The sequence below is a fragment of the Blastomyces dermatitidis genome, assembly GCF_000003525.1.
Source record: "Blastomyces dermatitidis ER-3 genomic scaffold supercont1.1, whole genome shotgun sequence".
Lineage (NCBI taxonomy): Eukaryota > Fungi > Ascomycota > Eurotiomycetes > Onygenales > Ajellomycetaceae > Blastomyces > Blastomyces dermatitidis.
The window spans coordinates 8,538,451-8,550,240 of record NW_025544774.1 but is presented as its reverse complement, the minus strand read 5'-3'; the positions used below and the strand labels follow the sequence as shown (position 1 = coordinate 8,550,240).

Sequence of the window (11,790 nt, the reverse complement as noted above, 5' to 3'; positions counted from 1 at the left end):
TATTTATATAATTTTCAAATCCAAATACAAATCCAAGCACCATGCACACTTTTCAATCCTCGACTCGTGGCGTTGACGTAGGCTGCTACTATCACGCATCCCCCAGCGCTATCCATTACTTGCATGCCAAAGATCTCCGGGATGGGCTTCTACTAGACAGTCCTGTCATTATTATTTGCCGTCTTCCATTCATCCCGGTAGGGTCACCAAGATTGCCTGATTGGGACCGACAGCGCAAACATGAAGTAGAAACTACATGTTATTACTCTAAATTGGGAGATTCTCCTCTGTGGAGGGGGGGGAGAAGAAGCATAACTTTAAGAAGAAAGAGGAACGAAAAATAAAAGCAAGAAAAATGTGGGGCGTAGGAAAAAGAAAGTAAAAACATTATTTCGAGCGCAATCGATAACTAGTTAGCTAACGTAGCCGCCGCAGCACACAGATAAACCTCCCCCGGGTGTGGTTTGTGGGTAGTGGGAGTGTAACTCCGTAGGCGTATTTTATTTACTAATAATGCGCAGCCAAAGCCGGCGCGTCATTCTCGCGGCAAACGTCCCTCCCTCCATAACTAACTACATACCATACCCCAACCAACCGACCTCACCTAAACAAATCCCGCCTTCACGTCAACCCGGCCGTATCCCAAAAAGATACAATTGACTCCCACCCACCACAAGTCGCAGAGGCCACTTGTGCATACTATTTTTTGCGAAGTTTTTATTTACCACCCTGGAACCAAGGTTCCGCCTGGAGAATTTGCTTCGGGTCGCGGAAAAAACTTAAGGCTCCGATTTTTTTTTTCTTTTTTTGGTTTCGCCTTACCCTGAAACTCTCTGCCAGAGCGCAAACTGGTGGCAACAAAAAACAAACTTCCCGGATTTCAAAGAGCGCAGAAGGGGGAAAAAAACAACAATTTTTTTATTAATGTATATCATCTTGTTGCATTTCCTTCCTATCCTCTTTCAAATTTATTTGCCTTCCCCGGTAAACCGTTAGCAACCCAACGCGAAAAGAAGACCTCCCCTCAGTATATCGACAACAAGAACATCAACAAATCATCCTCGGACTTGTCGCGCAACACATACCCGAATTTGTCAAAACCCGCTTTCGAATTCCCCCGTTTCACTAACCGTTTTCGGTCTCGAAACTGATAAAGCTCCAGTCGCTGATAACGCGGCGCGCGCACATTCATTGACTGCGCAGTGTATACCTCCTCTTAGCGACATCAACTAGACTGAAAGGGGGCAAACAGCCCTCTTGATATCCAACTGCTGAGAACGAAATATGCCATCATCAACTAACCGCCGAACCCGGCGCAAAGACGTTGGATTGCAAGAGACTCCGGAAACAGATCAAGTGGATTCCTCTCCCACTCGTCGTACTACTAAGAAGCGCAAGGTATTATCTTCCTTGTTCTGAGCGTGGCTCGGGTTTTGTTTCATTATTCTCTGTCGCTGGTAGTTTATTTATATACGGACTATTATCGCTGATTCGGACTCTTTTGTGACTATGTTTAGATTGACCACTCCCGTTCGCTTCCCTTGCCGTTAGAGAAGACTCCAGAGCCCGTTTCTGCTGATGAAGCGGATGACTCCGGTACAGAAAATGATCTTGTAACCACCAAGGACCTGGTGGATTCCGTGATAGCCTGCCTTGATGTCTCGGATGACCCCGTGGTTGTCATGGATGAGTACTCGAATATCAAAAATGAACGTGAAAACCCAGAGAGCGTGAAGGCCTATGCTAAGATTGCGGGTCGTGACTGGACTTACTACATGCAAGGTGTACATATCAACATCGGTCGCCCTCCAGACCGGGATCAGAGGGTCGATGCCCAGTCAAGCCCCGTCGCCGTTGCAGCCCAGGCGATGCCGGAAGTACATATCGATCTGGGCCCCAGCAAATTTGTCTCCAGATTACATGCGGAGATTTTGTACAGAAGTCAGGATCCTATTGGCTGGCATATTCGCGTCAACGGGCGCAATGGTATTCGATTGAATACCCAGATAATAAAGCGAGGAGGGATGTCAAAGATTACTTCTGGTGATGTTATCGAGATTGCAGGCACGCAGATGATGTTTGTAACCCCGGACGGTCGGGCTGTCATCCATCCTTTCTTCGTGGATAAGTGCCAGCGCTTGGCTGGTGGCGATGACGCTGCTAGCTGGGACGAGTCGCAGCATGCACACCCAGCGCTTTCCCGCAACAGGACCGGCCGGACGGTGCCTCATATCGACCAAAAGCATCATGACATTCCAAGTGCCGGAAATGGTCCCGAGCCAGCGCCAGCGGTTAAGAAGGCTCCATTTTATCCCAAGAATCGGCAAGTTACCACGCCACCTCGTCAGCGATCTTCAAACACAGATGATGCACTCCCGGCCAAACCATCACCGTCCCCGCTCTACAATCGCGGTATGATGATAGAGAGCACAGAAGATATTGATTATAGCGATGAATCGGCAAAGGATCTGAAGCCCCCCTACAGCTATGCTACGCTGATTTCACAGGCTATTTTCTCGACGGAAGAGGAGAAGTTAACTCTGAGCAAAATTTATGCGTATATTACTGAGAATTATGCTTTTTACCGCCATACAAAATCAGGATGGCAGGTTCGTCAACCCCCTTTGTTCTCATAGTCAATAAAAGGGTAATATTTTTTATTTTTTTTTTGAGTACCCTGTTACTAACAGTAGTTCATAGAACTCGATTCGCCATAATCTTTCTTTGAATAAAGCATTTCAAAAAGTGCCCCGCCGCACTGACGAGCCGGGCAAGGGCATGAAATGGCAAATTGTTCCCGAATTCCGACAGGAATACTTCAACAAACAAAACCGCAAGAGTAACCAGTCATCTGCCCCCTCCTCACCCGTCACCAAGGAAGGTAAAGGTAGCTTCCGCCCCGCAAATGGCCAGAAGGGCTACGATAAGAGTCTCGAAAGCTCGTTCCGAACAAGCAATCCGTCACCACAAACGACTTCGCCCGGGTTTAACTCGTTCTCCGTTGCACCTGTGGAAGCTTATACCCCGGAACGCGGTCCCCGAGTCAGCCGTAGAGCCAATGGGCATAACAATGCAGACTACGGCGAACAACACTCCCCTCTACCCACCCGTCCACGGAGTAACAATCCCAACCGCACATACGGCCTGTCAGATAACATCAGCGGCTCACCGCCCGTCTTGTCATCTTCATTCTTCGACGACGCCACGTCCATGATCACGCCTGCTCCGCGTCGGCACCAACCCCTCCTCGCCCCCCCCAGCACAGCGCAGATCCCGTCGAAATTCATGCCGATGAGCTCACCAGCGCAGTTCTGGAAGTTCGCGGAGATAGGGAATACGCCGGGGCGAGTGGCTGATATGAGTCCGTTGAATGGCGGCGGCTATAACTTTAGAGCTGGCGGTGGCATGGGTGCGGGCGGTGCGGGAGGATCTGGTGATGGGCTGTCTGCCATCCCTAGCAGTAGCCCGCCGCCGCCAAATTTAGGAAGCCCGAGTAAACCGAGTAGTGGGCCTGGGTTGGGTCGGCCGCTTGATTCGAGAGTTGCGGGTGGTGCGTCGAATGGTGTTGTTGGTCTTGTGCCTCGACATAATTCTGGCGGTGACAACCCCGATGAGGATGAGGATGGAGATGAAATTGGGGAGTTTGATCTTGCTCGGTAAGGTTTTTTTCTTTTTCTCTCTTTTCCTTAATTTTCTTTGCTTTGTATTTTTTCAATAACTAACCCGGAATCTTTTTGGTGTAGGGGTTTCCAACCGATTGGCAGTTACCATCAGCAAATAAGCGCAACAAGAGCCAGCGCAAGCGCGTCGACTTCTTAGAAACCAGAAAGAAAATATTCAGCTGGCTATTAGAAAGAGTACGTGTGGGCTGAGAGGGGGGGGAAATAAACAATAAAATACAAAAAATACAAAACAAAAAACCGCTCATCATGAGGTGATCTGATCGAGCAACAAGAAAAAAGAACAAGAGATATAAGAAAGACGATTTGCAAGGCTAGAAATCACAAAGAAAGCCATAAGAAAAGATGAAAGAGGCGAAAAGTTTTTCCTCCTGAGTTCCGCTTCAGCTCTTGTTTTTCTGCGTTCGCAGTCGAACGCCCACCTCCCTCTCCCTCTCCCTCTCCCTCTCCCTGTTTCGCGGACGACCAGTCGAATATCACACGATCTCCCAAGATCTCTTCCGTCACACCGTCCATCGCACCTTGCATATGCTCTGTTTACGTACGACCCTATCTGTTATTATTATTATTATTGTTATTATTAACTTTTTACTTTTTATATCTGTTCTGTTCCCTGTATCAATATCAACACAATGGCTGCATTTGTTTTAGTTCTTTTGGCCTTGTTTCTTCTTTTTGTTTTCAATGTTTCCTATGACCTACGAGGGAGATTCGGGGTTTTTTTTTGGAGTGTTTTTTCTACTTATTACGTACTTCGCCTTTTCAATTTTTCCCATTCTTTTCTTTCCATTTTCGTCAGAGAGGGTAAGCTCTTTTAACTCTCAAAAGAGCTTTAAAAGCATGCATGATTAGTCTCTATTGTCATACTTTGTTTTAATTCTTATTTGTATTTTCAATTTATTTTTATTATTATTTATTTCTCTGATTTCTTTAATCTGCATGAGGCTTTCTGTGAGAGAAGTAATTGATTATTGATTATTATTATCTCTCTCTCTTTATTATAGAAAAATCATCTTTTTCCTGCAAAAAATGCTGTAACATGATTTTATATATATTTTGTTAAATTTGCTTTGTTAAACACAGGTTACACAGCTTTGCTCTACTCTAATAGCTGAATGATTAATGTGACTATCTAGTAGCACCTTGGCTTAAATCAACAGTGTGTAAGTTCCAAACTTACAGAGAAAACATTAAATCTGAAACTTAAGCATCTTAGATTTCTAATTAATAATAAGGTATACAAATTGCTATAATAAATCACTCAATGTTTCTAAGTTGAAAAGTTATTATTATGTGTATCTAGTTATCACTTGTTTGTATTTTCTATATTTTAGTTATCTTGATATGATTTCAACATCTGTATTATTATTATTATTATTATTCTTCAATTATAGATGTATACAGTCAGAGACTATAATATTTACCTGAGAACTTTTAGTTCTCAGGGTTTTTTCTATATCTGTAGAGTTAACTATTATACATTCATCAATTTCAGATATATAAAATCAGAAAATTTCAGCTCAGAATATAAAAACTGTTTATAAATTACAGTGTCTTAACATCTTCTGATACCTTGAAATTATTTGATAATATCATGATAAAGGAAAAGAGAACACAGTCTTAAAGATAGATATATTAAATAGATAGATAGAAAGAAATTGAAAGAAAAAGATAAAATAAAGAGAGACTGTAACAAAATAAATTATTAAAAGATAGTATATAGCTGTTCTTAGACTGATCACTGAGATCATGAATTTCATGTTTGATCTCATTTGATCTGATCTTATACATTTCTTGACATAAATCCTGCTGAGACTGACTATCAAAAAAACATGTAAAGTGACTATATATCAGATCTTAAAATGAAATCATGACTTCAAAAAAATGAGAAAGTGATCTCATTTGATCTCATTTAGTCTCATTCTTGATATAAAGTTACTATTTTTAGACATTTTAAGGTTTTTTTTAGACTATTTTTAATTTTTTAAAAAGTAATGCTTTTTGATAACACTCAAATGAGATTTAAAGTCCTTTAAAGTAATAAAAATAATTTAAATTGAGAAGTGGAAATCATGATCTCATTTGAAAAATGTGATAAGAGTAGACAGTAAGTCTCACTGAAACAGTATGAGACTACTATCTAATGTTAAAACTGTGTAATGAGATCAGTTGAATTGATAATGAGACTATCAAAAAATCTGGTCCTGGTTTCAAACACAGTCACACGGTCAGTCTAGCTGTTCTAACAGACTATATCTGATTGATTTTCTCCTCTTCATATTCAGATATTTCTGAATTTAGTCATTTTCTTATAGCTGCTTGAGTTTCTGATAGAAAGTCTATTAAGTATTTAATTCCTGTCTCAGTTGAGAATAAGAATCTGATATTTAATTAACTTAGATTATACTTCTCTTTCAATCTGACTCTGAGACTATTGTATAATACACAGTGTATTATAATATACTCAGAATTCTCATTTGTATTATAGAATGAGTATTCTATTGAATTAAATCTATTATCAAATCTTAGTATATAAGATTTGAAATAGTCATGTTCTAGTTTCAGCTATATTATAAATGAGAATATTTTCTTCTTATATTTAATTAAACAAGATTTTAACTTAAGTTTTATTTTAAATCTTAAATAATGTATACTCTTCTTTTATTTCTGTTAGCTTTCATTTCACTTATCTAAATAAAATTCTTTTATCTTTCTCTTTATAAAAGATCAGAATATAATTTTTTGAATAGATCTACTTAATTCTACACTCTTTTTTACAGCTGAATCAGCCAATTCATTGTCATGAATATTCATATAAGCAGAAACTTAGTATAGATGAATTATCAGCTTTGATATTCTTCTCTTTTGAATTTTTAAAACAGAGTTTAAGATCAGTTCAAGATTCATTTAATCATTATAAATCTGACTATTTCTAAGTCTTTTTATAGCAGCTTGACTATCAGAGAATATTCATATCTCTTTCAAACTATTTTCTCTTTTATAAGATTTTATTTTAATAAGTTTGAAAGCTTTCACTATTACAAATAGTTCAGTATCAAAGACTTCAGATTCACAGTCTAAATTTCAGAAATCTGTGATAAAATTAATACTATCTTCAGTATAAGCAATGTCTGTATCTAATCTATTCAAATTCTCATTTTTAAAGTTATCTGAATAAATCAGAATAGAGTCTTCTATATTAATTGTGAAAATTCTCTTTAAATACTGTTTATATTGTTTCTTCTTAGATAGTTTATTTATCTATAAGTCTATAAGAGATTCAAGCTTTTCTCTTCAGAGAGATATCTTCTCATGATTAACTTTTTCAATATTTAAAGAAGAAAATTAATCTTTAATCAAAGAGTATAGTCTGTACAGTTAAGAAGATATTTCCTTTGAAGAATTATTTTCATTTCAATTAAGAAATCTATGTTAATTCAGTTCATTTTCAGAATTAATTAATAGAAATGAAGAAGAGACTCTTTCTCTAATTATATAATTTAAGCTCATCTTTATAACTCTCAGAGTATAGTTTATACAGATCTTTTTAAATCTAATAGCAGAAGAAGAAATTGAAGCTTCAATTTTTATTCCTTTAATAGAAGATGATTTGAATGCTCTCAGAATTCTTCTTAAAGCTCTGTTTTACAGACTTTGAAAGAGTTCAGTGAAATTCTCTTAATTATTTCACTAAACTTGAACTTCATAATCAGATACTGAGATAATACAGACTATATATAACTGTCTCATACTCTGAAAGAATAGATCTCTCTCTGTATTTGATAGTCTGATTATATTATTCAATAGTCTTTCTGTCTTGACAATTCTTTATTGAATGTGATATTTAAAATTTAACTTGAAGTTTAATCATACTTCTAGTCATTTGACATTTACACTGAGCTTAATCTCTCTATTTAAAAGAGTTAGAGATAGTTCTTTCTCATTGAATCTAGAAACGAAATGAATTAACTCAGTTTTATTCATATTAAATTGAATTTAATTGATTTTTGCTTTAACAAAGATTTTCTTTACTGCTTCTTCAATCACTTTTAAATTCTCTTTGATTGTTTTTGTGCTGTAGACTGGACTAATATCATTCATATAACTTAGAGATTATACTATTCTCATATTTCTATCTTTGAATAGATATGCAGTGTATATTGTCAATAAAATAAGTGAGATTAAAGATTCTTACAGTACTTCTATTTTTTATCTCAGTCTTGTCTTATTTTATTCCATGAAAGAAAAGTTGTATAATTCTTTTAGATATGAAATAGTGAACTTATTTTATTAGTGAAAGTGACAGTTTTAATATTCTCAAAGTCTGAATTAACTTTGACTTTGAAACATGATTAAATACTTCTTTTATATCAATAAAAAGTGCAGTTGAGATCAGATCTTTATACTTTGCTATTTAAATATCATGAACAACTGAGAGAACAGTGTTAATTATAGAATATTAGTTTCTATCTCTTATTTATTCACTGAATAAAAGAGAATTACTGATAGAGCTTATAAAAGATAGTTAAGTAACTATTATCTTTTCTAAAATCTTTTCTAGACAGTTCAATAGAGATATTACTCTATATGACTTAGAAATTGAAGTTTTTCTATTAGATTTTATAAGAATCACTTCAGTAACTTCTCTTCAGCATTCAGAATGATATTCATTTTTCAAGAGATTGAAAAAGAGCTTAAAATATTCATTTTTTAAGTAGAAGTATGTATTTTGAATAATTAAGTAATTAATTGAATCAGGCCCTGCAGCAGTTTTAACTGAACTTGAGAAGATAGCTGACTCTAATTCATCTTGTATAAGATCAGGCCATTCTCAGTCATTTTCATTACTATAGTTAAGAAGTGATATATTCTCTTTCTCTGAATATGAATCTGATAAGTTTTGAAAGAGAGTTCTTATAAAAGCTTAACATTTTTCTTCAAAAGAGTTTGCTGTATATGATTCATTCTGAAACTTATATTCTAAGATTGAAAGTTTTGCTACACTTCTTATTTTAGTATAGTTAAAAGCTTTAAAAACTTTCTTTTCTTATGCTTCTTTAAGAAATTTATTTCAGCAGTCTGTTTTAACTCTTTTAATATCTGAAAAATATTCATTTCTGACAGCTTTGAACTTCTTATCAGAAATTATATCATTCTTTCAATCTCTTCTAGCAGTAGTCAATTGTTTTCTTTTAGATGTGATATTCTTATTTCATCAAGGTTTTGAATACTCAGAAGACTTTCTCTTTGAAATATTATCTTTAACACTTACTAGAAAAATAGATGTAATGAGCTTCACTTCATTCTCAGGCATTTCATTTGAGATATCTTGACCAGGATTTGAATATAGCTCACTCTGTCTTTTAGATTTTAACAGTTTTATACTTTCTTCAACTGCCTTTCAGTCAGCTTTTTCAAAGATAAACTGATTAAAGAGAAGAGGATTTTCACTCATTTATTTCTCACTCAGTTCAATATTAAATTGAATAATCTCATGATCTGATTCTGATGTTTCATTTGAATCAATAAATCAGTTTAGAAGTCTTTGTTTCATTAGATTTTATAACATGAAGATTGAATCTATAATAGATTTCTGTTTCATATCTTTTCTAAAGAATGTTTGTTGATCAGACTTGTTAACTAAATCTATTGAATACTCAAAGATTTATTCAATCAGATTATCAGCTCTTACTGCTCTTTTGCATTCTGAATTTTATCAGAGATGATGCATATTAAAATCTCCTGTAATTATAGAGTTTCTTGATGAAGTTATGTTCAGAAATTCTCTATTAATTGTCCAGATGTTATTATTTTCCTTCAATGACTTTTCATTATAGATATTTATAAGCTGTATAGTATTAAACTCATTCTCTTTATCTATAATATCACTCACTAGAATATCAGGGTCAGACATGATATTAAATCTTAGATTAAATTAATATCTTGACCTCTTTCTTTTATAGATCAGTAAACATCTGTATTATTTTCTTCTATATAATTATCACTTAATCTGTATTTAATATTATATAAAAACTCATTATAAGCTCTGTTTATATCAGATTACATGTTTTAACTTATTAATTCTTTCATTATATAACTTTTCACTAGCTAGCAATCTTTTTAATCAAGTAAGCTTTACATCTTTTACAGGTTATAAGCTTTGCTTTGCATATAAACATTGTTAATTCAGAATTTCTTATTAATCTAATCATTATTTTAAACTACTGCTTCATTTAATACATTTATTTAATATTAAAATTATCTTATTCTACTTATATTAATGTGTTTAAAATCTTGTTAATTAATAATACTACTACTCACTTAGAAGAAACTTGCAGAGTAAAACATATTATATTATAAAAAAGTAAAAAAGAAAACTTTTAATTAATAATTACTATAGTACTTAAAACTTATATTGATAAGAGTTTAATAAATAAGTAATTAATATAGTAAATTTATTACAATCTTAGTCTCACATCTGTAGACTTATCATGTGACCGTGTCTGAGATCAGAATCAGAATTTTTAATAGTTTTATTATCAATTCAACTTATCTTATTACATAGTTTTAAAATTAGATAGTAGTCTCATACTATCTCAGTGAAACTTATTGTCTACTCTTATCACATTTTTTAAATGAGATTATGATTTCCACTTCTTAATTTAAATTATTTATATTGCTTTAAATGACTTTAAATCTCATTTGAGCATTATCAAAAAGCATTACTTTTTAAAAAATTAAAAATAGTCTAAAAAAAAACTTAAAATGTTTAAAAATAGTAACTTTATATTAAGAATGAAACTAAATAACATCAAATGAGATCACTTTCTTATTTTTTTCAAGTCATGATCATTTTGAGATCTGATATATAGTTACTTTGTATGTTTTTTTAATGACTAGTCTCAGCAGAATTTATGCTAAGAAATGTATAAGATCAGATCAAATGAGATTAAATATGAAATTTATACTCTCAGTAGTCAGTCTACGTATCTGCTTATAATTTCATAATCTATTTACTAAGTCAGTTACTGATAATAATATTTTTTTAGGTTTAATCTCTGCTAGTAAAAAATCTTCTCCAGTATTTAAAAGTATTATTAATAAATTATATTCTCTTAAAATACTCTTCTAATTTCAAGTGAAATTGAATATATATTTTGTGATTCAATGATTGCTTAAGTGAGTATAAGATTACAGATATACACTGACTTCTGATATATATATTACACTAAAATAATTGATGACTGCTAGAGCCTCTTTACATTTATAAGTGTATTTAAAAGCAGTTGTATTATTATTCAGTAGTTATACATTGTTCTGAATTACATTCTCTTTTATCAGATTTAGTCACACTTAGACTGATTGACAGAATTATCAATTTCATACACATTTAATCTTATTTAATCTGATCTCATACATTTCTTGACATGAGTTTCATCAGAATCAACTATTAAAAAAAATCTGAAAATGAGTCATTTCTGAGAGAAATGATGTGAAAATGACCAGATTTAATACAAGAATAGTGCAATGAAAGTAATTTCTCAGAATGAATTATAAAAGACAATTATTCTTTCAAAATCAGAATGAGACTGAGACTGAAGATCAAATTCAGTCTTATTTAATTTATTCAGTGATTACTTATATAATCAGAATTTGATAATATTTATTAAAAACACTTATGAAATAACTAAATACATTTTTGTATAAGTTTATTTTTCACTTTCTTATGAAAACTATAATTCTCTGATATACTGTGATCAGAGATATTAAACTATCTAATAATTTAATATTTTACAATTATGAGTAGACTGACCGTGTAATCATATCTGAGACCAGAACCAGATTTTTTGATAGTTTCATTATCAATTCAACTGATTCCATTACACAGTTTTAACATTAGATAGTAGTCTCATACTGTCTCAGTGAGACTTACTGTCTACTCTTGTCACATTTTTCAAATGAGATCATGATTTTCACTTCTCAATTTAAATTATTTTTATTGCTTTAAATGACTTTAAATCTCATTTGAGTGTTATCAAAAAGTGTTACTTTTTAAAAAATTAAAAATAGTCTAAAAAAAACCTTCAACTGTCTAAAAATTGTAACTTTA

The 11,790-nt window shown here is 33.5% G+C and overlaps 1 protein-coding gene across 1 annotated transcript; it reads left to right on the top strand.

The window, feature by feature from the left end:
* Positions 1-485: 485 nt before the first annotated feature.
* BDCG_01143 (forkhead box protein C2) lies at positions 486-4,977 on the top strand. Its single transcript, XM_045416647.1, has 4 exons — positions 486-1,398; positions 1,518-2,609; positions 2,701-3,656; positions 3,744-4,977. The coding sequence occupies exons 1-4, from the start codon at positions 1,285-1,287 to the stop codon at positions 3,817-3,819; spliced, it is 2,238 nt and encodes a 745-aa protein (XP_045272325.1). The 5' UTR covers positions 486-1,284; the 3' UTR covers positions 3,820-4,977.
* Positions 4,978-11,790: the final 6,813 nt, after the last annotated feature.